This window comes from Podarcis melisellensis (genome assembly GCF_964234715.1).
Source record: "Podarcis melisellensis genome assembly, chromosome: 13".
NCBI classification, from domain to species: Eukaryota; Metazoa; Chordata; class Lepidosauria; order Squamata; family Lacertidae; genus Podarcis; species Podarcis melisellensis.
The window spans coordinates 45,119,583-45,146,175 of record NC_138545.1 but is presented as its reverse complement, the minus strand read 5'-3'; the positions used below and the strand labels follow the sequence as shown (position 1 = coordinate 45,146,175).

General features: G+C 45.0%; 1 protein-coding gene and 2 long non-coding RNA genes across 3 annotated transcripts in view; 2 read left to right on the top strand and 1 right to left on the bottom strand.

Moving 5' to 3' along the window:
• LOC309354435 overlaps positions 1–26,593 on the top strand; it is a 146,429-nt gene that overhangs the window by 107,149 nt on the left and 12,687 nt on the right. The window lies entirely within an intron of this gene.
• Positions 590–4,322, bottom strand: LOC309355653. Its single transcript, XR_014162580.1, has 3 exons — positions 4,148–4,322; positions 1,815–3,920; positions 590–1,083 (listed from the first exon to the last, which is right to left on the bottom strand). It is a non-coding gene; the product is annotated as an uncharacterized lncRNA (long non-coding RNA).
• Positions 9,956–16,524, top strand: LOC309354230 (glucose-6-phosphatase catalytic subunit 1-like). Its single transcript, XM_081884301.1, has 5 exons — positions 9,956–10,276; positions 11,262–11,371; positions 12,337–12,442; positions 13,981–14,096; positions 15,123–16,524. Exons 1-5 carry the CDS (start codon positions 9,975–9,977, stop codon positions 15,632–15,634), a joined length of 1,146 nt encoding a protein of 381 aa, XP_081740427.1. The 5' UTR covers positions 9,956–9,974; the 3' UTR covers positions 15,635–16,524.

Sequence of the window (26,593 nt, the reverse complement as noted above, 5' to 3'; positions counted from 1 at the left end):
CGCTGCAACCCCAGTCAGTCACGACTGGACCTAATGGCAGGGGTCCCTTTACCTTTTTATTATTATTACACCCAACAATGGGTGGGAGAGGCATTGTGCGTGGTTCCCCTCCCAAAAGTGCATTTCCGGGCATGGCACGGCACCCAAAAAATGTTTGGGGTGTCGTGTGAGAGTGCAGCCCCCCCAAAAGTGTTTCCCCCCCCCACAGGGAAATTGCACCACAAAGATGGCATCCCGAATTTGGGCTTCCAAGTGTTGGAGGGCATGCTCTTTGGTGAGAAATGAGTTTCTTAAAATCTCAGGGCCAAGCTATGTGTCACTTGGAAGCGTGTCAGGGATTGTGACATTTCAATAGGATCGTCGGTGGGGAGAGAAGGGTTAAGCCTCCCTGGCCTGTGGCACAATCCAAATTTCCCCTTGCCCTCCCTGCGCTTACTATCAAGTGAAAACAAACAACCCCTGACGTGTTTTCGGAGATGCGTTCAGTCCATGTGCCGTTTGACCCTCAGCGTCTCCTCTGCTCATGTGCAAAGCCATGTGGGCTGAATGCTGAGCAGGGAAAGTAGGCCTGGTGGCTGCTGGGTCTCTCTTTCTCTCCTGTTCCTTCGTCCACCTCCCCACCCCCCACCCTGTCCGTCCGTCCCTTTCAGATTAATTATTTGAGTAACTGTGTGGGGATGAAGTCAGGATTTGGTGTCAGATGATAAGCAGAGAGGCCCTGGGAAAGAAACAGGGAACACGCTCTCCTGCGTTGCTGCAATCTGGCCGGGCGCCTTAGTGGGACAAAGGTTGGCCAAAGAGAAAGGGGGAGCGTGGTGGGGCCTGCAGTTTTTTTCTTGCATGCCCGTTTCCTAGGAAAGGTGCTGTATAAATAGTCCGAGGATGCCATTTTACCAGCTCCTCTCAACAACACAGAGGATTCCTTCTTGGTGCGTTTCTCTCCACGCCGCAGCCTCGTGGCACCCACCAAGTTAGGGGGGCAGCGGAAGGAATGGCACCGGGGAGGGAAAGAACTGCCATTTGGGCGCAGTTCTTGAAGCTGCAGCGCAGGGCACAGCAAAACAGAATGCCTCTTTTTGCATGCTGGCTGTAGCAGGAAAGGCCCCCCCCCCCATCATTCAGTTTGCACAAACTTCACACACACTCACACTCACACACTACATACGCTACGCTTCTGTTATAAATTCATAGAAAATCAACCATACATCGGATTTGCACAGTTCCACTTTTATTTTACTCCATGAAGGAAGGACTACAAAAGGAGGAAGGTTTGATACAGGCCAGCCATAATCCCTTCACCATCCCAGCACATCCACAGGAGCCCTGCCCAGTTGCTATGCCAACCCTAATGGTCCTAGACAGAAGACAATCAAGATCACAAAGAACTTCCATATGGGAGTGGATTCAGCATGGACTGGAACAAAGGACAATGATCAGATCTTCCCTCAGGGGGCAGGAAACTGCGACTACCTTTTGTCTTCTGAAAATGACTCATGGGGAGGGGGGAGAAGGGAATCAGCCAGGTGACAGGACACTCAGATTACCACCACAACTCCTCCCTCAACCCCTCCTTTCTGTAATGTATGCATGGTGTTTCTGGGGGTGGGCTTGACCTACAGGATGGGAATTTCAAAAGTTTTTATAAGGTCTTGCACACCATTTTTCTGTGTCTTTCCTCTCACCTGCAAGTGAGGGGAGTACCCTGTTGCAACAGTCAATAAAGGCCAAGCCTACAGGCTGCTGATTTGCTCCAATTTACTCTGGTTGGTGTCTTTACTTTTTGTCCAAGGGAGCCCTCAGATTTTTCCGGTAACATGGCAAACCGGGCAAAGTGCTTCAATCCACAGAAAAAACAAAACAGAAGGAAACCTGTCAAAGGCGCTGGGAAAGACGGTGGTTTGTGAAATTTGTTTAGAAATTTAACCAGTGCAATTGGGGGTGAGGATCAGGAGCTATGAAACCATCTCCATACTGTAATGGCATGAAGATCCTATCGGTATATACAGTGGTACCTCAGGTTACGTACACTTCAGGTTACATACGCTTCAGGTTTCAGACTCCGCTAACCCAGAAATAGTACCTCGGATTAAGAACTTTGCTTCAGGATGAGAACAGAAATTGTGCTCCGGCGGTGCGATGGCAGCGGGAGGCCCCATTAGCTAAAGTGGTGCTTCAGGTTAAGAACAGTTTGCCTATACATGGCTGCCTTCAGACTCCATACTCTCCAGCATTTCTCTGATGAAAATAGGGACCTCCTACCATTCCCTCCCACATTTCTCCAGAGAAAATAGGGACGTCCTAAGGAAAAGCGAGACATTCTGGGATCAAATCAGAAACCGGGGTGGCTTCTGTAAATATGGGATTGTCCCTGGAAAATTGGGATGTGTATTGCAAACTGATGCGGAAATGTGGAAAACTGAATTTAGGTTTGGAAAAGTAAAAAACAGAGAGAAACTGAAATAGTCACACACACAAACTGAAATATACTCGGAGTCGAGTGTGAGTTTCATGCTCTTTATTCAGCTTGTAGTAGCAATGAATGAAACTTTCCTCAAAACGTCTTGCTATACATACATCATTTACACAATGTGCCCTGCGTGATTGGCTAATTTTGGGATACTCCTGCAGGCCAATCAGGTTTCAGATCACTTCCTCCAGAAGTCTGATTGGCTGCTCCTGCAGACCAATGAGGTCACTGATTCACTTCTACCTGGAGCTGGATTGGGTGGCTCCTGCCGACCAATCAGACTGCTGCATTCTGGATCTTATTGATCTAGGATTCAGCTCAGTACATAACACAAACGCTGCAGTCAATACCCATTTTGGACAGGGGGATTTGACACTGTACCTGTTTTAAAAAATGAGAAGCTATAGGAATTATCTGCCCACTGTGACAGTTTATTTTCCCCCTGTAGATATTAAATTGCTGACCCCAATAATGCTGTACCCCAATCAACACCAAAGCATGCAGTAATCTTTTATCCTGGCAGCCATTGTGAATTTCCGAAAATTCAAAAAGCAACTCACAGCTTTCTAGGGAAAACAAAATGGCAGCCACTCCAATTCCATCTGCGCACCAAGGAATTTTATGTTACCCCTGAAATATTGCTGAAACAAAACAGCCGGTTTTGATGCGGGTGACGCTGCTGGAAAATGACCTTTCATGCATAGCCTTGTCATTTTCCCAGGGCTTGAACAGATATTCCCAGTGGAGTATGCCAAAAATACACTAAATTAAAGAGGGATTAAGAACCAGACTAGATGAGGCATGGGGCAGGCGGGGAATGCAAAGAAATGTAACTTCCGCTGTGATTGGAGTCTCCCACAGTTTTTACTTTGTTAATTAACAGCTTAATGGGGCTGGTATGTAAAATTGCGGATGTGGTGATTTGGATGATGGCGTTTAATCTTTTCTTTCCATGCCCTTTGCCTGATTTAAAGCACCCCATACTCTCAAAGCTGCTATTTGCTTGTTTTTAAATACTTGTGCCCCCCTCCCCCATGTTTCCAGCAATTCTTACTTTTATCTGTAAGCCACTTTGAGTCCCGTCAGAGGGAAAGGCGGGGTTTAAATAAATAAATAAAATGTAATTAGCAATGTTTTTCTTACAGTTGTAAATCGTTGTTCTTTTGCTGTGTGTGTTTTTTTCCAACGAATAAACCACTGTAACCCTCATGTGCCATTGTGGGGTTTTTTAATAACAATCTTCATGAAGTTTTCAATTTTGCGTTTCAAAATAAACCTTTTACAAACTTGAAAATATCCAGGGACTTCCCTTCTTCCCCTTCCATGGTTCATTTTACATATCATACATTCCCGCATATTTTAACTGCAGCAATTGAGATCAGTTTCCCACTTTTACATCAATCAAATGTTATTGACACTGCTGAATTTATATTAACGCTTCCAGCGTTTTCAGCTGTGTACAGTGGTACCTCGGGTTACATACGCTTCAGGTTACAGACTCCGTTAACCAGAAATAGTACCTCGGGTTAAGAACTTTGCTTCAGGATAAGAACAGAAATTGTGCTCCGGCAGCGCAGCAGCAGCAGGAGGCCCCATTAGCTAAAGTGGTGCTTCAGGTTAAGAACAGTTTCAGGTTAAGAACTGACCTCCGGAACGAATTAAGTACTTAACCTGAGGTACCACTGTAGTTATTTTCCATACATTCCATAAATGTTTCCCACTCTCCTTTAAATATATGTCCTTCTTGCTCTCTCGTTCTGTGTGTTAAATCTGCAAGTTCTGAGTATTCTGTCAACTTAAGTTGCCAATCTTCTTTTAGTTGTGTGCCATTATAATGGATTCCTTTGAAGTCATTTCTGCACCAGGTGAAGTGATTTTTAGCCCCCCAATTCCCACCCAACCCGACGTGTCCCATATTTTGCCTGACCACAGGTGACAACCCCAGCCCAACAAGAGAAAGACTTTTGCCAGACTTTTGTCTCCCTAACTGGGGGCAGGGGTCATTTCAGGGAAAGAGCATCAAACGATTAGGACATATTGCAACATGTTTGTTTGTGGCCCCAGTATCTTTATTTTTTTTAATCTTTATTGCAAAACATACAACACAAACAGACAAAAACAATACCACAATGACAACTAAACTTTAATTGACTACACATCATCTAACATCACATATATTTTTGATTCCGAATCACCTCATTGTGCTTTCTAAATATTCTTAACCTATACGCACTTCCTGTTACTGTATATCTATTACATATCAAGAATTTTTTTTAACCTTTATAATTTTTGTTAATATTCCAGATTCAATCTATACCTGTCAGGAGATTTGCATTTTCACAATATTGTTCTTTTTTTTAAAAAAAAAAAATACTTTTCAGATTTATGCATTTCACTGATTTTACCATCATTTTGACATTTCAAAACTTCCTTCCCCCTCTTTCTGCGGTTCCTTGAATTTATTTTTAATATCTTCTGATTATCCTTAATTTGCTCATTTATTCATCTTCTTTAAATATATACTCATACATCTGCAAAGGCAAAGGGACCCCTGACCATTAGGTCCAGTTTTGGCCAACTCTGGGGTTGCAGCGCTCATCTCACTTTATTGGCCAAGGGAGCCGGCGTACAGCTTCCAGGTCATGTGACCAGCATGACTAAGCCGCTTCTGGCGAACTGAGCACCACGGAAACGCCGTTTACCTTCCCGCTGGAGCGGTACCTATTTATCTACTTGCACATTGACGTGCTTTCAAACTGCTAGGTCGGCAGGAGCTGGGACAGAGCAACGGGAGCTCACCCCGTTGCGGGGATTCAAACCCCCGACCTTCTGATCGGGAAGTCCTAGGCTCTGTGGTTTAACTCAAAGCACCACCTGCGTCCCACTCATATATATAACCTGCAGTTATTACAATAATCCTGTCAATGTTTTTATCTGTTTAACATTTATCAGTCACTATTCCATAAACCATTTCCATTCTTTTATGACAAGTTTGATATCTTGATTTCTTATTCTCTTGATAAGTTTAGCCATTTCTGCATATGCCATAAGTTTTTGTATCCGTTTTTCCTTTGCTGAGACTTCTGCTTCTTTCCATTTTGGGACGAATAACATTCTTGCTGCTGCAGTCGTATACATGAATAAGTTTTTATACAGTTTGGGTAGTTCTGTCCCTATAATTCCCAAGAGAAAAGCTTCTAGTTTCTTTGTTTTACAAACGTTATTTTAAACATCCTTTTCATTTCATTATATGCCATAAATGGGAAATGTGGCCCCTGGTTAAAGTTTGCTACCATTTCTTTCCATGCTCTGGGTTATAGAGACATCTCTGCTTCTAACAGCTGTTGCATGTTGTGCAGGAACATGCACAGGGCCGTCTTACTCATGGGCGCTAGGGGTGCGGGGCAACCGGGTGCCGGGCTCTCAGGGACGCCAGGCCAAGAGTCTAGGGTCCGAGAGTTGAGTCCGGGGAAGAGCCCACCCATTGGTTGGAGCGCCACGACGGGCTCTTCTGCTGCGGGTGACTCTGCGCTGTGAGTTCGGGGGCGACTGAGCCTGCGAGACGCTGAGGCAGACGCCCAGTTCTGCCCTCCTGCACGCCTGGGACTGGGCACCTGGGGGTGCAGGGCGCTGGGCGGATCTTTACACCCTGGCGTCACATATGCTTTCCCCCCCAAAAAAATTTTTTTTATTGGTTTTCCACATTTATAACAGATATAACATATAAAACACACAAAAGAAAACACACTACAATACTAAAAAACAACAACAAAAATATAAACACTTGTTACTTCTAAAACACTTTCGTTGTTAACTGACTTCCTCAAATCTCCCCTAACTGAATTTCATTGTATCACCTTGTAACAGTTCTCCAAAATCCTCTTTCTAATAAAATTAACTCCTTCAATTTACTATCTTCTTCTCTTTTCTTAGTAATCAAAATCCATAATGCTGTACAATTTGTTCTTATTTTAATCCTAAGCCTATTTGGTACTTTCAAGTGACTTCTAATTATCTTATGTTACAATATTTGGCTAAATAATCTTTGAATTTCTTCCAATCTTCTTTCTGATCGCGGATTCTTCAAGTCAGGTCGGCCAGCTCCAAAAAGTCCAACATCTTCATCTGCCATTCTTCTACTGTTGGTATTTCTTGAGATTTCCAGTTTTTAGCTAATAGCAGTCTTTCCGCTGTAGTGGCATACAAAAACAATCTAACATCTTTTTTGGGCAAGGCGCCACATATGCTTAAGACATCCCTGAACATGCCAGTCAGGGGATGGCTGATTTTGGACTCTCCTGAAATTCTAGTTCCACGTCTTCACTGGCCTGCCCTCCAGGCCCATGGCCACTGCCTGCGCAGATTGTCGCGGGTCAAGGGCCCTGAGCCTGGACTTTCGTTGGTGAGTGGAGATAAAGGAGACATTTTCACTGGCCGGCCAGCAATCATTAACCCTGCTCTTCCTGATGGCCCCGAGTGTGGACATCATCGTGATTTGGAGGAGAGCTTGCTTTGTGCCTAACGTTTCCAGGAACACAAGAAGAACAAACTGCACCGCTGGTAAACAGGAAAACGTGTCTGATTTCCCCCAGTTGGGGAGATGAAAGGCATGGCGTGTCTTCTGTTAACCTAAGGTTTGTCGGCAGGGCGGGGGGAAATAATTTCCTTTTCAACTCTAGGCTCCCAAGTTTCTATTCTACACATTTATATCCCACCCTTCAATACAGATATTTCCAAGACAGGCTAATGGCCACTATCAAAATAAAACAATAGAAGCAATTAAAAAAAAAAACAGATGAAAAGAACTTGCAGATGCTAACACACACACACATCCTGCTCTGGGCTTGTTCCATAATTTTCCCTGGATGATTTCCTGCCCCTTCATATGACATTTTCTTGCTCTGCACTTGCGGGCAACTAAAGGCTAAACTACACGTGCTTTCACAAAATGCATGCTTAAAGAGGCGACTTTCATTTTAATGGAAATGCAGCAATTATTTAGGGTGGCCATATTCCTGGAAGTGAAAATCTGGACCAAGTTTGTTGTTTGGGGACTTTTATGGAGTTTTTAAAAGCATTTAAAAAAATAAATAAATCTGACCTGCTTGTCATATGTCCAGGTTTTCACAGACATTTTTCCGTTTCAGCAAAAATCTGCCATTTTGCAGGCTGATTCCCGAGAAAACCTGGGCGTTTGGCAGCCCTAAATTATTGCCGCTGTCAGGTAAGACCTTTCCCATTGAAAGACTCACTTTCAAGGGAATGAAATGCTAAATGTTAATTCTATTACCATCTGATGGTAGAAAAGTAATGCTAAACTCCCCTGACTTCAGAATAGGTAAAGGTACCCCTGCCCGTACAGGCCAGTCGTGACCGACTCTAGGGTTGCGCGCTCATCTCATTCAAGAGGCCGGGAGCCAGCGCCGTCCGAAGACACTTCCGGGTCACGTGGCCAGCGTGACGAAGCTGCACTGGCGTGCCAGCACCAGTGCTGCACACGGAAACGCCGTTTACCTTCCCGCTATAAAGCGGTACCTATTTATCTACTTGCACTTAGGGGTGCTTTCAAACTGCTAGGTGGGCAGGAGCTGGGACCGAATGACGGGAGCTCGCCCTGCCGTGGGGATTCGAACCGCTGACCTTGCGATCGGCAAGTCCTAGGCACTGAGGTTTTACCCACAGCGCCACCCGCGTCCCTTAGACTTCAGAATAGGGCGGACCTAAATCTTGAGACTTTTGCAGAGCTGTGCTCATAACCTCCTGCGGTCCTGCCTAATCGGCGATGACAAAAAATGCATTTTCAAAATCGGCACGTCATGTATGCAAAAGAAATTGAAAAGCAAAACATGCTTAGTTAAGTGTTAGAATGTGTGCGGCGTGTTTGTCTGCTGGCGTAAGTACAGTGCTCAGCTCTTAAATAGCCTTTATTGAGTGGTTCAGCAGATCATACCAGCTGAGAGAGTCCGAATCTGGCACTTTGCATCGGGAACACAGCGTGACGGCCAAAGTGTCAGGCATTTGAACTGGCTTGTGTCAGCATTCCCTCTTTGCTGTTCACTGCTGCCTAAGATGAACTGCAAGAGAGCCTACAAGGTGGACCCTATTTCAAGAGAAAGGCAAATCCCAGCTGAAGAAATAGGAACCAGAAGAGGCCTCATGCCCAAAATATTTATTGTCTGTTTAGTTTATTTAGTGCATCTGCATGCACCGCTCTTCAGCCCAAAAAACTCCTGGAGTGGCTTACAGACAAGACAGTCCCTATCTGTAGCCTTACAATCTGGGGGAAAACCAAACAAACCACAACACACAAGGGAAAAGGGGTAGAGAGGGAATAAATGGCTGGCTGTGGAAGCGTTGCAGTTAAATAATTTAAAATGGATTGGTACGTTTTCCTTCAAAATTATAGGACGGGCTTTGTACTCCAGTTTCACCCTTTCCTTCATGCGGTGCAGTTAGTTTATGATCAGTATAAACAGGGCTGTTTTTACACCTACACACACCACTTTTAATTGTTCTCCAATACATGGAGGGGAAGAAAATGGGAAACAGGGGCATTCCGGATTCAAATCAGAAACCAGGATGGCTTCTGTAATTCCGGGACTCTCCCTGGAAAATCAGGGCACTTGGAAGGTATGCATTAAGTCTCAGCTTTGCTTCTAAATAAACATGCATAGGATCCGGCCTGCGTATAACCTGAAACACTTACTGTACACATGGTTTCTACTTATGCTTATTGCATTATTAGCCATCACGACTGTAAGCACTAAAGGGGTGGCTCAAAGGTGTTGTGGAGTGCATTAATTGAGATTAATTGTGTGCATTAATTGAGATTAATTGAGATGCACGCATCCTGAGACAACAGATTTAGGGAGGACTTTGGAGTTGTGATAGGTATGGTCAAAGAAACTTCTAGAATCACTACTGCAAAGTGTGTGCTGCAGTTGGAGAACAGAAGAGGCAAGGATTCTGATGACTGCGCCGTAACAAGTGAGCGAACAAAAAAAAGCAATTCCACACTAAATGCCTAGTGTGGAAGAACCCCGTGTCTATCTGGTCTCTTAAATTTCATTAGTTTTTAAAGGCAGAGTTGCTGCAGTTGCCTATTATTGGGGTTTTTTATGCAGGGGGAGGAGTGGGATAATATAAAATGACCTGTCAGGAACTCCTCAGTGAGCAGTACTAAAACCTGGAAAATTTGAACCCAGGGATTCCTGGCAAATTTCCTCCATCCACCCAGAGCTAGGATGCAGGAGAAGTTGTGCCCGAACCAGAGACGCTTCCCTGTACCCAGGGGGACGGGATGAAGATTTAATGTGGCCCTGGAAAGAGTTAACATTTTGGAGTTAACTGTTTTGGAGGGCTTGTTTGTTCCTCTTACATAAGTTTCTCTAAACTTGTTTGTCCCAAGCTAGGGGGGGAAGCACCTTTGATCGGGAAGGTGTTTTTGTACCAAAGTGATTTTAAGTCCAAAGCTCAATCTGCCGCACACAGGAGAAGATAAAAGGCGATGAGAGCCGTCCAAGGGTGTAGTGCGGCTTCAGCACGGACCGAAATAGCTGGTCGCTCAACTATCAGCAGAATGGAAGCGGGCATGGACTTTCTCCATCACTCAGGCATCCAAGCCACACACTACCTCCAAACTAGCTACCCGGCAGCCCAGGATTGGTTCCTCTTTGTTTCTTTCGCTGCCGACCTCCGAAACACGTTCTTTGTCTTCTTCCCCATCTGGTTCCACCTCTGCGAAGCGGTGGGGATCAAACTCATCTGGGTGGCTGTGATTGGCGACTGGCTGAACCTCGTCTTCAAGTGGTAAGTGTCCTGCCTACTCTAAGGTGGTCGCCTGAACTCAGGCTTTCTTCATCTGGGCATGTAATGTGGTTAAGTAAAGGTAAAGGGACCCCTGACCGTTAGGTCCAGTCATGGCCGACTCTGGGGTTGCAGCATTCATCTCGCTTTATTGGCCGAGGGAGCCGGCATATAGCTTCTGGGTCATGTGGCCAGCATGACTAAGCCGCTTCTGGCGAACCAGAGCAGCGCATGGAAACGCCATTTACCTTCCCGCCGGAGCGGTACCTATTTATCTACTTGCACTTTGACGTGCTTTTGAACTGCTAGGTTGGCAGGAGCAGGGACCGAGCAACGGGAGCTCACCCGTTCGAACTGCCGACCTTCTGATCAGCAAGCCCTAGGCTCTGTGGTTTAACCCACAGCGCCACCCGCGTACTTGTTAAGTAGGCACCAAGAATATCCACAGCTAGCTAAATTTGGAATGGGAAGACTTCCTGGCAAGTCCGAACCCCGGCAGCAAACCATTCTGCCCCTTCCAGCTGCTCTCTGCTATTCTGTGAAACCAGCTGTTAGGATGGCCTCAATGGAACAAGTCCCTTCCATTTCCCTTCTACTCTTTCCTTCCCTTTCACCAGGTCCTCTCTGCAAGTTCCATGCCAGTCTGGTGAGTTATTTTTTCTGGACTCGTGGAATGGGAGGAAAGTCTTTGGCTGTCTCTGGTTGACTTTAATGAGTTGTGTGCATGGCCTATTACTGCCTTTGGTGTTAGCATCTAGGATAAATATAGATTTAGCCCCCAGATCTGTTTTTTTCCAGCACCAGACTCCAAAATACTCCATGAGAACATGGGACCCTTCTGGTCTGCTTGCATTGTGATCCTTAACACTCAGGAATTTGTGTGGGTGTCGCAACTCTCTTTCCTTTCGGCCCTAGCTGGTTCTGTTGTCGGCAATCCCTTCCTACAGGCAGAGACTCACAGTGCGTCTCATGTTCCTTTTCTCTACAGGATCCTGTTTGGGCAGAGACCTTACTGGTGGGTACGTGAGGCCAGTTTCTATCACAACACCTCGGCTCCTGCAATCCAGCAGTTCCCTGCTACGTGTGAAACTGGCCCAGGTGAGATGCCGAAGAAAAGGGTGGCCATGTAACCGGAGGCAGGGCAGGAAGCAAAAGAGGGAATGCATTAACACCAAAAAATATAATCATAAAGACAGTTATTCTGTGAACTGCCCTGAAATCTTATGATGATATAAATCTAATAAATATAATAATAATACAGTGGTACCTCTGGTTAAGTACTTAATTAGTTTCAGAGGTCCATACTTAACCTGAAACTGTTCTTAAGCTGAAGCACCACTTTAGCTAATGGGGGTCTCCTGCTGCTGCTGCGCCGCCGGAGCACGATTTCTGTTCTCGTCCTGAAGCAAAGTTCTTAACCTGAAGCACTATTTCTGGGTTAGTGGAGTCTGTAACCTGAAGCGTATGTAACCTGAAGCATATGTAACCCGAGGTACCACTGTAAACAAGTTTGATAAATCTAGGCCGTGTCTTGAATTAATCACAATTCCATATGTTTGGTGAGCACCTGCATTTTCTGTACTTTCTTGTTCTGGAAAACGATATAGCCTTGCAAGATTTAATTTCCTAACCCATGCTTGAAGCTCATTTTAAGAGCCAAATGGGTTAAGTTAAATGCTAAAAATGAAGTAAATGATCAATGAAGATCTGCCTTAAACTCCCACCACCAAAACATGGTTCAGTCTCAGATCAAAATCCAGGCTCTCTCTGAATCCGTATTTATCCCTGGAAAACAGAAAGAGACGCCAACCACAGGACTTGCTCAGCTGTTGCAGAATATGTTGCTTGGGCTCTGAGTGGTGAGCCTTGAAGGGGGCGGGAAATCAATACATGAAGAGTGGTATTTGGGTACATAAGGCCTGCATCTGATTTTGGATTTTATTTCCCCTCTGGAAAGGTGATGGGTAATATAGATGGCCTGAAAGGGTTTTGTCTTTCGGGCAAGGCTGAGGGTGATACGGAGGTTTTGGAGCCAAGGCGTCTGACTTTCCTTTTCACTTTAGGGAGTCCCTCTGGTCACGCGATGGGTTCAGCCGGCGTGTACTATGTGATGGTTACAGCCATTCTCTCCATTGCATTGAAAAAGAAGCAGCCATCTTGGAAACACCGGTAAGCAGCGCCAGCAATATTAACAAAAGGCACTCTATCTGAGCAAGGGAGAGTGCTGGGATGTATTTTCTGCTTCAAGGAGAATTAATATTACAACATGCAACAATGCTTCCGTTGTGGAAGGGAAAATTGGAGGTCCTGCATTTTATCCCTTTGTCAGTAACCTTTTACAAAAGGTACAAAAATACACTTTACAATAAGCCAGAGGTTTGATGCTGATAAGGAAAAGAGACACCAGGAGAGAACAATATTGTCCCTGTGGATATCTTAGGGATGGGTGGATCTGTTAATTTCAGTCCTCTGAGTTTCTCATTTCTCCAATCTTAGCATTCCCAGTTCTCCACATTTCTGCATTTTTTTAAAAAAATCCTCACGAATAGTTGACAGCATTTTAATGCGAATTTCTCCCAATGAGCACATTTTGCTATGGCTATCTGGCTAATTTTTGCAAGCAATTTCCCCAATTATCATGCATTTTAAGGGTTCTGTGCACATTCCCCCCCCCCCTGCTATTGCGTGGGGAACTGCATCACAAAATTCAGAGGAGGACAAATTTTGCAGGATAGCTGCACTCAGACAATGTTCGCACGTTGGTTCGAGAAGTGCAAGTTAGTTAGTTTCTCACTGAATTGCAATGAAGATCAAATTGCCCCTTCACCCCTAGTAGATGTTGTCATTAAAATTGCCTGTAGCAACTGGAAAAGTGAATTATTCTCATTGGGAACCAGGAGAAGGCATATGCAATATTTCAAAGTGCAGCAGGGCTACACTGGAAATTCCTTCACTGCGATCAGTACAAGTGTTCCTCTCTCAGATCATGCTTTGGAAAATACATTCCTGCATGTCTGAACCAGAAGCCAGATGATTGTGCGGATTGACTGCCCCAAGGTGTTGCCAAGAGATTTCTCAATCATCAGACAATGACAGCCTGCCTGAAATCTGTAGGGACAACATTTGGCAGCTAGCAGGGTTTTGATTGGCTTGTTTGCTCGTCTGTCATTTCAGTTGTGAAGCCAGAAGGAAATCAGGCTCACACTGCAATCGAACAACCTGTTGTGACCTCTGCTTTCACATTACACCGGTCTTCCCCTGGTGACAGAGGCTGGCCAATGCAAAAAGTGCACAGGAACCCAAAGTCTTTGTTATGTACTGAAGTTCTCACCCTGGGCCAGCAGGGGGATACTGTAGATAGTTATGCAAATGAAGGATCGAAAGTGATGTTCAGTGATTGGATAGTTTTAGAAAGTTGTTACAGTAACGTGGTACTGGAGCTCTATATAAGCAGGCTGACTGAGCCCTTCAGTTCAGTTCTGTTCTGGCCTCTGAATAAACAAGAGCTGTTTGAAGAATCGCTGTGTCGTCTGATATGTTTACCCACAACTTAACAGTCGTAATTCTCCGGAGCTCTTACATTTTTCCTGACAGTGGGTGGGAAAGGATCTGTATAGCTTGCAAGTGAGCTCAGGAGATACCCCAGAAAAGTCTGGCTTGCCAGTGTTCACCTCTATTCTCTTCTCATCTCTTGTCTCCTTTTGCAGTTTCTTGCAGGCAGTTCTCTGGGCAGCTTTTGCCATCGTCCAAGTCTGCGTCTGTCTCTCCCGTGTCTTCATTGCTGCCCATTTCCCCCACCAAGTTGTCGCCGGTGTCTTCTCAGGTCAGTGCAGGTTACTCACCGCCTGGTATGATATGTTGAGATGTACGGCAAGGCTGCAGCTATGGAATACAGTAGAATTTGTTGCCGTGGACTCAGCGACAGATTCTAATATGCAGACTCCACAGAACAAAATTAGCGTGCTCCCTGAAATGAGGTCTCTTAAAATAATAATCAATTTTATTAAAGGTTTTCAACCTAATATAGCATAATTTTTTTAAAAAAATGTATCAAACAGAAGAAAGAGAAAAAGAAAGATACATTAATAATATTTCTCATAAGTAAAGGTAAAGGGACCCCTGACCGTTAGGTCCAGTCGTGACCGACTCTGGGGTTGCGGCGCTCATCTCGCTTTATTGGCCGAGGGAGCCGGCGTACAGCTTCCGGGTCATGTGGCCAGCATGACTAAGCCGCTTCTGGCGAACCAGAGCAGCACACGAAAATGCTGTTTACCTTCCCACTGGAGCGGTACCTGTTTATCTACTTGCACTTCGTGCTTTCGAACTGCTAGGTTGGCAGGAGCAGGGACAGAGCAACGGGAGCTCACCCCATCGCGGGGATTCGAACCGCCGACCTTCTGATCGGCAAGCCCTAGGCTCAGTGGTTTAACCCACAGTGCCACCTGTGTCTCTAATATTTCTCATATGATCCTCATTTTTTAAAAAAACAAAATTATAAATATATCTGTGTAGCCCTCGGGCACCAGTTTATCTTAACCTCCATACATACGGAGAGCTGAATTTCCCTTCTCCCACCTGGGAGACCTTCCCCTTCCAGCCTGAGAAAAGCTACTCTGACCTGCCAAAATGAGGTCTTGATGAGGCTGTGAGATACCCATAAAAAAGAATACTTTGTCTTTGAGGTTGTGATGGCATTCCAGGTGTTCCACCTTGTTTAGTTTTCTAAAGACCTGAGCCGCTTTGCCAAGCATACCGCAAAAGACGTCGCTTCATAGCCTTAAGATTGCTTCCAAAAGTTTGGGGGTCTCTGTGTCCTGACCAGCGATGTCTCCTTTCCCCCCCAATCCAGGCATGGTGGTTGCCGAATCTTTCCAGCACATACGCTCCATCTACAACCCCAGCCTACGGAAGTATGTGGGCACCACCCTGTTCCTCTTCTCCTTCGCTCTGGGCTTCTACCTGCTGCTCAAGGTGCTGGGCGTGGACCTCCTGTGGACTTTGGAAAAGGCCAAGCGGTGGTGCGACAACCCAGATTGGGTCCACCTGGACACCACGCCCTTTGCCGGCCTCCTGCGCAACCTGGGCGTCCTCTTTGGACTGGGACTAGCCCTCAACTCCCCAATGTACATGGAAAGCTGCAAAGGGAAACAAGGGCAGCAGCTGGCCTTCCGGTTGGCCTCCATCGGTGCTTCGCTCCTCGTCCTGCACCTCTTTGATTCTTTCAAGCCCCCTGCTAAAGTGGAGATGCTCTTCTACCTCCTGTCTTTCTGCAAGAGTGCTGCCGTGCCACTGGCAGCGGTTGCCCTCATCCCGTATTGCGTCTCCCAGCTCCTTACCCAACAAGACAAGAAAACTGTGTAGTCGCCATGCCGGTTTTATTTTCTATGAACTTGAGCAGGTGAAGAGCTACGACGCAAGGCCTCAAGGGCGAAAAGGGACAGCGTTCTTGGCGGTCCTCTTAACTAAGTGTGTTCTGGGCTCCCGCTGGAGCCAGGATACGGCCGACCCATCTGCCTCCCTAAAATACCAGCCGGGATCTCCATCCAGTGCTGTCCATAGGTCGTAATTCCAGTGGCGCAGTTCGGTAATTCTTAGATTGTGGACATTATGGTTGAAAGGTAATGTGCGCCGTTCCTCTTATTTCAAAATGTTGCTGATATGCCAGCGCTCCTGCATCTGGGGCCCCTCCAGACCCTAAAGTCTTGGCCCCGGATGGCATTGCTACGTGAGTCTTCCAGTGCAAGACATTTCTCCAGAAAAGTGTTACCTGCAATTTTGGCCGCCACCAGCAAATACAGTTACCTGCTCAGCCGAGATGACGGGGGAAAACTGGTATCAGCAAGGCGGGGAGAAAGCAGGGGGATTCATTTGGCATAGTTGGGGCAGAAGAGGAATAGAATATATATTTCCACCATTGCCTGTCTTGTGGCAGGAGAGGAAAAGGAAAAAGGAGAGAAGGGAAGTTATCTGTCCATCCATGACACCCGCCAGCATTGTTCATACTTCAAGGGAGACGCTCCCTAGTGAGCCTGGCTGGTGTTATGAGGTCAAGCAATGAACCCCCGTGTGTGTGTTACGGGGGGATTTCACATCACTGACGGTCACTTTTGGGATGGGGAGGAAGAAAAGATGGCAAACCCACCTGCGGCCTACCACAGCCTAGAGATGGCTTTTGTAGATGTCTGCACGCCATATTTCTATATTTGTACCTACACCTTTTTGTTATGAATAAAGCATGTTTTGTTAGCAAATGAATGGTCAGCTTTCTTTGGGGAAAATATTTGAAAATTGAAGTATTAAATGTTGCTTCAAAGCTCCCCGTATCAATTCCCTCCGCCAGTTAACTATAAATGAACTCCTAGCCTTGTTTTAGTGATGCAGGTTACAGTACTCCGACAGTGTTGTGCCAGAGTGCTAAACCTTCGAGATGAAAATAATAATAATCTGCAATGATTCTCTAAAGCTCTTCTCTGGTCTCTGCCAGCCCACTTTTTCACCTCTTTTAACTGCTGAAGAATTATTATCCAGTGTTTACGCAGTGGGTGGGCTACTCTGTGCCAAAATATGATATCCTGAGACTCTGGTGGTGCTTTCTTCACCTGTTGACAGGTAGGAGAAGCAATGTTTGCTGTGCTTAATTTATAAAATGAAGCTGGGGATCTATCCTGCTTTAGAGTACTGGCACTTCAGACCTGAAATCACTTGCTCCTAATCAAAGCAGGCTACAGGACTCATTGGTGAAAGAAAGGCACTCTGCACATGGTCAGAGGCACTGTCTCCTCTTATTCACATATTTCAGAACTGAGTCTTGATTTGTTCCAGAGCTAATCCTTGGGGCAAGCTAAACCCTGTTTGCTTCCCTGTCATGCTAAAAGACTGTGTCAACAGTTCATTAAACAGAGACTGCAAGGGGAAAGCTGGAGGAAAGGTTAGTGGGTGGGGCACAGTGACTGAGCCACACAGCGCCAGTATATGAAGTAACTTAGAGTTCATCTCCATTTATTTTTGTTTGCTGTGTAAACCAACAACAAATGGTGATTACTGCAGACCCTATTTTCCGGGGACGTCCCTGATTTAGAGAAACCACCCCAGTTTCTGATTTGACCCCAGAATGTCCAAGTTTTCCTTAGGATGTCCCTATTTTCATCGGAGAAATGTTGGAGGGTATGGAATTATCCTGAGCCTTTAGAAGGCAAGTTTTTAAAAATGAAATGCTTAATTTTTTTTATATATGTTGGAAGCTGCCAGAGTGGCTGGGACAACCCAATAAGATGTGTGGTGTATAAATATTAAAATTATCGTTATGGAATGGGACGTCCCTATTTTCATTGGGAAAGTGTTGGAGGGTATGGTAGGCGGTAGGACCACATGGTTTGCATTTTTTTTTAAAAAAAAAGGTTTCAAGTTGATATTCCCCATTACAGATAGCAAGGCTGAGGGAATTACCCTCTATCCTGGGCCAAGGAGGGTGGGATTCACTGCCTGACACAAGCCACAGTCACAGTGGATAGATGAACCAATTGTATTAACAAGTTGGCTCGTAATAAAATTTGACGTATTTGCCGGTGGTGCATTTCGGGGGCTCAAAATGGTGGGCATTGGGAGAAGCGGTACCGCCATAGGCAGGGGGTAAAGAAACGAGTAACGTACAAATGAAGTCACTGCCATGACAGTAAACTTAACACACTCAAATCAACAAAATCCTACCACCAGGAGAAATCCAGAATTTAGAATATCTGTGACTGGGCAGCAGCAATCCACCCACAGTGAACAATGACCAGTAGCAGAAGTTCGCCCTAACTTGGGTCTTATTTTATATGGAAAATGTGATTTATCTCAAATTTGTAAACATGGGGGGAAATTGCCTCGCCAGTTCTTATATTGCAGTAGCAGAGGGTGGGGTCACTCGGATAGCCCTGCAATAGAATAATCCTTTGCAAATACCGTATTTTTTGCTCTATAAGACTCACCTTTTCCCTCCTAAAATGTAAGGGGAAATGTGTGTGCGTCTTATGGAGCGAATGCAGGCTGCGCAGCTATCCCAGAAGCCAGAACAGCAAGAGGGATTGCTGCTTTCACTGTGCAGCGATCCCTCTTGCTGTTCTGGCTTCTGGGATTCAGAATACAGTGGTGCCCCGCAAGACGAATGCCTCGCAAGACGGAAAACTCGCTAGACGAAAGGGTTTTCCATTTTTTGAGCTGCTTCGCAAGACGAATTTCCCTATGGGCTTGCTTCGCAAGACGAAAACGTCTTGCAAGTTTGTTTCCTTTTTCTTAACACCATTAATACAGTTGCGACTTGACTTTGAGGAGCAACTCATAGAACGCAGTGTACATAGTAGCCTTTTTTGAGGTTTTTAAAGACTTTGGTGATTTTTGATGCTTTTCCAAAACTTCTTTTGCAGCCATTTGGTAAGTTAAGCTTTTAAAACTTTTTTGGGGGGGGTTGGATTTTGGGTTGGGGTGTTTGGAATTCGAGGACTTGGTGTTGGGGAGGGGTTTGCAAGAATCTGGAAGCTTGTGTGTTTTTTTCTGCATTTTTATGATTTTCTGTGACTATTGGGCCACTCTGCTGTTTGTTTTTTTAAAAAAATCTGGATTTGAATTTCTGTGTGCTGGGTGGCTGGGGGAACAGTTGGGGAGGGGTTTGCAAGAATCTGGAAGCTTGTGTTTTTTCCCCTGCATTTTTATGATTTTCTGTGACCATTGGGCCACTCTGCTGTTTTTTAAAAAAAATTCTGGATTTGAATTTCTGTGTGCTGGGTGGCTGGGGGAACAGTTGGGGAGGGGTTTGCAAGAATCTGGAAGCTTGTGGTTTTTTTCCTGCATTTTTATGATTTTCTGTGACCATTGGGCCACTCTGCTGTTTTTTTAAAAAAATTCTGGGTTTGAATTTTGAAATGCCCTTTACAGTATGTGTGACTTTAAAGAGCACTTAATAAACTCTTGTTGTACCAAATTTGGCTTTGTTTGGACTTTTTTGGACCATAGGAACGCATTAATTGATTTTCAATGCATTCCTATGGGATTTCGTGCTTCGCAAGACGAAAAATTCACTAGACAAAAAAAATTCGTGGAACGAATTAATTTCGTCTTGCGAGGCACCACTGTATTTTTTTTCTTGTTTTCCTCCTCCAAAAACTAGGTGCGTCTTGTGGTCTTGTGCGTCTTATAGAGTGAAAAATATGGTACTTTACGTTGGGGGTGGGTAGGTTTAGACTGACTTGTTTTCAGGGAGAACGTTCCCCGTATAAAACAGCTGGCAGTAAACGTCCGTCTGCTAAAAGCTGCCACATTAGACTCAAGTCCCAGGTCTCCCCGAATTGAACACGGTGTCTGAGTTGCATGTGGAAACCTTGTGAGCAGAGATGTAGAAAATAAAAAAACAAAATGCTGCCCCCCCAATCCCCCATCTAAAGTAAGGCTTGAGTTAGAGTATGTAGGACAGCCTTTGCAGCTACTCCTTTTGTGGTGTGCATGTCTGTAAGATCACTGCGAAATCCAGCTAAAATCCCAGAATTCTCCACATTTTTTTTCCTGTGGCAAGCTATCCCAGCCATCCCAGGGGAGATGTGAAAAATGGAGGAGGCGGCAGAGAAAATACCACAATAAGCAAGGACACGGAGTTCCCAAGAAGGAGGGAGGCAATGTCACAGAGAGGATTTTCAAGACCCAGACGAGGACGTATGTGAGGAAAAATGCATTGCGTCCAGTCTCAGTCCCGTAGCCGGGGAAATGCCTTAAAAAGCAGTTGCCGTTGGTGCACAGTCAATATAAATATACTAACTTCCCCCCTTGATAGAAAGTGCTTATAAAATGATCAAGCTGAAGGTCAGCAATCCTCATAACTTTCCAAATATACAATGTATTCTTGACCATTTTCAAAACAGGAAAGTGATATAGGGGTGGAGCAGGGACCATATGTGAAATATAGGAGTCAACTCACCACCCAATAAAATAATTGAAGGAGCTAGTGTGTGTGTCTTGCACCATGTGATTGATTATGTGGGGCAGGGCCTACCTGCCCCCCTCCCAATATTTTATTCAAGTTGGCACCCAATTTCGAAATCTGAACCGGGCAGCGTTCCCTCACAGGGAATATGTCAGAAGATGCATGCTGGTGGTAGGTATGGCCGAAGCCAGGGGTGAGTTGCAGGGTCCAGCCCTACCATGAGGCAGAATGAGGCAGCTGCCTCGGGTGGCAAATATTCAAGGGCAACAAGTACAGTGGGGTTCAGTGTGTGCTATGCAAACTGCCTGGCACCCTCAGGATACAGTGAAGGGTGAGGAAATAAGATTCATAGAATCCTAGAATCATAGAATCATAGAGTCGGAAGAGTCCAACCCCCTGCCAAGCAGGAAACACCATCAGAGCACTCCTGACATATGGTTGTCAAGCCTCTGCTTAAAGACCTCCAAAGAAGGAGACTCCACCACACTCCTTGGCAGCAAATTCCACTGTCAAACAGCTCTCACTGTCAGGAAGTTCTTCCTAATGTTTAGGTGGAATCTTCTTTCTTGTACTTTGGATCCATTGCTCCGTGTCCGCTTCTCTGGAGCAGCAGAAAACAACCTTTCTCCCTCCTCTATGTGACATCCTTTTATATATTTGAACATGGCTATCATATCACCCCTTAACCTCCTCTTCTCCAGGCTAAACATGCCCAGCTCCCTTAGCCGTTCCTCATAAGGCATCGCTTCCAGGCCTTTGACCATTTTGGTTGATTCAATGGATCTGTTGAACTGTTTGCACCTGGAACGGGACTAGGAGGCGGCGACTTCTCGCTCTTTGCTTCAGGCGGCAAAATGCCTTGGCCCAGCCGTGGTTGGGTGGGCCTACCCAAATTGGATGAGGTACCCTTTACCTCTGCCTCTTCTTAAAGCGGGACAGTTGAGGGGTACGAACTCCTTTCTGCCATGTTTCACTTGCATCCAAAGGAGGCCGAAGGCCACAAGAAATTAGGGTTCTGTACCTGTGATTCGCGCATCTACTTTTGCACACCAAAGGACACTGTTGCGCTCAGCAACTGAAAATCACTGGGCTGGGCCTTTACCAGCACTTTGCAAGAAAGCTCTACTAGGAAATCGATTACATTTCCAGGTCCAAGGGCTGTAAAAACTTCAGATACCATAAGCGCTGACACAGGTGGCACCTCAGGTCTCCTCAGGCAGAGGCGGGCAGATGTCAGGGTTGCGAAGATATATTTCGTTTGTGACTGGAAGCCCGACACCCAAATGCAAAAGTAAAGATTTCCGAGTCTAGGAATTTGAATTAAAGACTTCTGAGTCTCGGAATTTGGGTGCCAGAAATGAATGGAGGTCCTCAACCCTCCTGGCATTGCGGAGCAAAGGAATTTACAAGCAAAAGCTCTCGTTTGCTGAATTCTGACTTCATGTTCCTTGAAAGTCCTAAGGACACACATGTTAGATTTCAGCTTGGTTCTTCACCCCTTTCATTACAGAAAAAGGTCAGCAAGTACTGCAGGTTAATGCTTAACTCTATTGTCTTCAACATTTATCTTTTTGCTAGCTACTGAATCAGCTTCAACCACTCCCATTAACTGATGTGTCCTATCGTTACACAATGAAAATATTGATGACTTGCATTTATTTATGCAGCACTCGATTTTTCCCTCCTTGGTGGTGTCATGTGGTGTGTATTATTCCCGTTTCAGGCAAGGAGGGGCCATGTTATGTAACTCAGGGCTGCCTACAGCAATAATTTTGACGGTTTCAGCCTTGCAGTGATCCCAGTGTGATGCAGTGACTAGGGCACTCCCAGATTGTCATTATTTTGGGTGTTATGATTCATTTCCATACAGGCAAATTCAGGTCTGACAATTAAAGTGCATACGCTCCAACGTTTCTCCGATGAAAATAGGGACATCCCATTCCATAAGGATAATTTTTACTATTTATACCCCACACATATTTCTGGGTTGCCCCAGCCACTCTAGGCAGCGTCCAACATATATAAAAACATAATAAAACATTAAACTTTTTTTAAAAAACCCACAACCTTCCCTATACAGGATTGCCTTCAGACAGCTCAGGGGTCGGATAACTCCATACCCTCCAATATTTCTCTGGTGAAAATAGGGACGTCCCAAGGAAAAGCGGGACATTCTGAGATCAAATCAGAAACTTCTGTAAATCTGAGACTGTCCCTGGAAAATAGGGGTTCTTGGAGGGTCTGGAATAGTCAACAAACAACCCTCCTTGAAAACTGTGCACAGATGAATCAGGATGTTTCAATGAATAATCAAGGATTAGGAGGACTGAGGAGAACAATATCCCTATAAGGGAAAGGTATCTGTCTGTCTGTCTGTCTGTCTGTCTGTCTGTCTGTCTGTCTGTCTGTCTATCATCTATCTATCATCTATCTATCTATCATCTATCTATCTATCTATCATCTATCAATCTATCATCTATCTATCTATCATCTATCCATCCATCCACCCACTATATATATATAACATCTATCTATCTATCTATCTATCTATCTATCTATCTATCTATCTATCATCTATCATCTATCTATCTATCTATCTATCTATCTATCTATCTATCTAATCTATCATCTATCTATCATCTATCTATCTATCTATCTATCTATCTATCTATCTATCTATATCTATCATCTATCTATCATCTATCTATCATCTATCTATCATCTATCTATCTATCTATCTATATCTATCATCTATCTATCATCTATCTATCTATCTATCTATCTATCTATCTATCTATCTATCTATCTATCTATCATCTATCTCTCTATATCTATCTATCTATCTATCTATCTATCTATCTATCTATCTATCATCTATCTATCATCTATCTATCTATCTATCTATCTATCTATCTATCTATCTATCTATCTATCTATATCTATCATCTATCTATCTATCTATCTATCTATCTATCTATCTATCTATCTATCTATCTATCTATCATCTATCTCTCTATATCTATCTATCTATCTATCTATCATCTATCTATCATCTATCTATCTATCTATCTATCTATCTATCTATCTATCATCTATCTATCTATCATCTATCTATCTATCATCTCTATCTATCTATCTATCTATCATCTATCTATCTATCTATCTATCTATCATCTATCTATCTATCTATCTATCTATCTATCTATCTATCTATCTATCATCTATCTATCTATCTATCTATCTATCTATCTATCTATCAACTATCTATCTATCTATCTATATCTATCTATCTATATCTATCTATCTATCTATCTATCTATCTATCTATCTATCTATCTATCTATCATCTATCTATCTATCTATCATCTATCTATATCTATCTATCTATCATCTATCTATCTATCTATCTATCTATCTATCCATCCATCCACCCACTATATATATATACATTGCCTTTTAGGTTTTAAACAGGCCCCCAAAGCGGCATACAAAATTATGGAATACAAATACAATAGGAGAGTTTTAAAATGGAGCCATTAGGCGTTTAGAACAGAACACTTATTTTTAAAATCCCCATAAAAATAATCTTGAGGGCCTCAAGATAAACCAAATGTCTGGCAAAAAAAAAAAAAGAATGTTAGAGTTGTAGAGTTGTAAGGGACCTCAAGAGTCATTTAGTCCAACCCCCTGCAATGTAGGAATCTCAGCTAAAGCATCCATGACTCTTTATTTAGTGGCAGGCATGTCTGTAAGGCAGGCATGTCCAAAGTCCGTTTTGGGGGCCTAATCTGGCCCACCGGTCGATTTAATCCGGCCCCTGTGGCAGTATATGTCCTGTCCTGTGGGTAAAATCCTTTACTTTGGGGTAAAATTGTAAAAAAAAAAGCCCAACAACTTTGGCCGGCCCTCACACATGTTCACTTCAGCAAATCTGGCCCTGTTTGAAAAAAGTTTGGGCACCCCTGTAAGGAAATTGTTCCACAGCCTGGGTGCCACAACCACAAAGGCTCTGTTTGTCCTTCTCTCCCTGTATTTTTTATCAATGGCTACTGGCAGATGGTGCGAATGCTCTTTCAGTGGAGGGTGGGAAGGCACTGGAAGCATAGCTGTCAACGTTTCCCATTTTTTAAGGGAAATTCCCTTATTCCGAATAGGATTCCTCACAAGAAAAGGGAAAAGTTGACAGCTATGATTGGAAGTGCAACGCAGCCGAGCATCACCAAACAAACTGCCTTCACTCAGACCACACTTCCCATTAGGTAGGTCAGTAACTTGCTGCCGGCTGATATGTAAAAGGCTACTCAGTGCACAACAGGTATTTAAAAATAAGGTGGCAGGGAGAGAGGGACGACAGAAAACACTAGAATGCAATTATTTAGCCATGGTGTTTTCTGAATTAACCATAATAACTGAGTGAACAGAGCTTCGCAATTCCAGAAAATAGCCGTATCCTCCATCAATTTATCTAGCCCCTTTTTAAAACTGTTCAAACTGTTGACCATAGATACATCTTTTGGTAGCAAACAAATGCTAGTAGCATGGTCAAGGTGCTGTCTGACTATAACTGCTTTTTAAAAGCATGCTTTTAACCCTTTTGGGAGAAGAAAGAAGCCGCTGGGTCTCTGATCTAGCTTTGTACTCCTGGTCCAGCTGAGGCCTTTTTCTGTTGAAAATTCCCACCGCAACCACGAACCGAGGGTTTGCCTGGGAGTCCTCCTATTTACCGTATTTTTCGCCCTATAGGACGCACTTTTTCCCCTCCAAAAATGAAGGGGAAATCTGTGTGCGTCCTATGGGGCGAATGAGGGCTTTCGCTGAAGCTTGGAGAGCGAGAGGGGTCGGTGCGCACCGACCCCTCTCACTCTCCAGGCTTCAGGAAGCTATCAGCAAGCCTGGGGAGCCCGCGGGACTCCCTAGGCTGCGGATAGCAGCCTGCTGCACAGAGCGCCCCGTGCTTCGGGCAGATATCTGCAAGCCTGGGGAGCCTGCGGGAGTTCCCACAGGGCTCCCTAGGCTGCGGATAGCAGCCTGCTGCCCGGCGTGCGGGGCACCCTGAAGCAGAGCGCCCCTCGCGCCGGGCAGACATCCGCAGCCTGGGGAGCCCTGCGGGAACTCCCTGAAGCAGAGCGCCCCTCACGCCGGGCAGATATCCGCAGCCTGGGGAGCCCTGCCAGAGTTCCCGCAGGGCTCCCTAGGCTGCAGATAGCAGCCTGCTGCACGGAGCACGTGGCGCGCTGAAGCAGAGCGCCCCGCGCTTCGGGCAGACATTGGCCAGCCGCACAAGCTCGGGGGACAGCGGGGAGGTGCAGCGCCGCCATCCCGCTGTTCCCCGGCCTGGTTTTTTGGGGGGGGGAATAAAAGGAAAACATTTTCCCTTTATTTCCCCCCAAAAAACTAGGTGCGTCCTATGGGACGGAGCATCCTATGGGACGAAAAATATGGTAATCTTCAGGTGGAGGGGCCTGTCAGAGGAGGGAGATCTTGCTCACGCAAGCTTCTACGCTAGAGGTCACAGCCCTCTTGCAAAGCAGAACACTCTGTTCTCTGTCCGGAAGAACATAGGTGAGCGTACAGGCAGGGGTGAGCTCGAACTCTGACCCCTCTTATTTATCTGCCTTCTCTTCCTGCCTGCCACCTTCCACCTTTCCCAGGAGTGCCAACCTTGACCCCAGCATGCCTATCTGCCAGCTATTGAGCTGTTTTCCCACCACGTGGGATTTCTGGGATGCCCCCATTCTCAAAACCTACCCCCTGCTTCTTCCAGGACACTTTGGGCTGCCTGTAACAAACCTCCACCAGCAGCTGCCTTACCCTCTGTGGCTGATTTCTTTCTCCATTAATACAGTTGTTTGTTTTCTTTTATCACATAATTTGGGAGGCTGCACTTTGGATCTCGTTCACTCAGAAGCTGCGTGCCTTTCAGCTATGTGTTCCTCAAACTCCATGTATGCAAGATCATGCCCTTTGAGTCTTGATTAATTAATTAATTGCCCTGGAAAGATTACTTATCAGCCCTGACTCTTCAGTTTCTGAGCTGGGACAAAAATATATCTATGCTGCGGTGCCTTAGAGATATTGCCCCCAGTTGATATGGGGGACAGACAGTCAGTGCAGAGTTGTCCAGCGGATCCAACTCTGATCCAATGGATCCGGTAATCTGATTCAGCTTTTTTTGTTCCCATGTTTTTTTAAAAAAAGAAACCCAACTTCCACCTGAAACACTGCTAAATTCAGCATGCTGCACAAATTATATAAACTCAGTCCTTGTGATTCTACATACTTATTTGGCACACTTAATTATGCTTCCTCACTGAGCCTAGGGCTTGCCAATTGGAAGGTTGGCAGTTCGAATCCCTGCAACGGGATGA

Coding starts and splice junctions, on each gene's coding strand:
- LOC309354230 (XM_081884301.1), top strand. CDS start 9,975: ATGAGAGCCGTCCAAGGGTGTAGTGCGGCTTCAGCACGGACCGAAATA. Junction 10,277..11,261: donor CTGAACCTCGTCTTCAAGTG/GTAAGTGTCCTG, acceptor TTTTCTCTACAG/GATCCTGTTTGGGCAGAGAC. Junction 14,097..15,122: donor TGTCGCCGGTGTCTTCTCAG/GTCAGTGCAGGT, acceptor CCCCCAATCCAG/GCATGGTGGTTGCCGAATCT.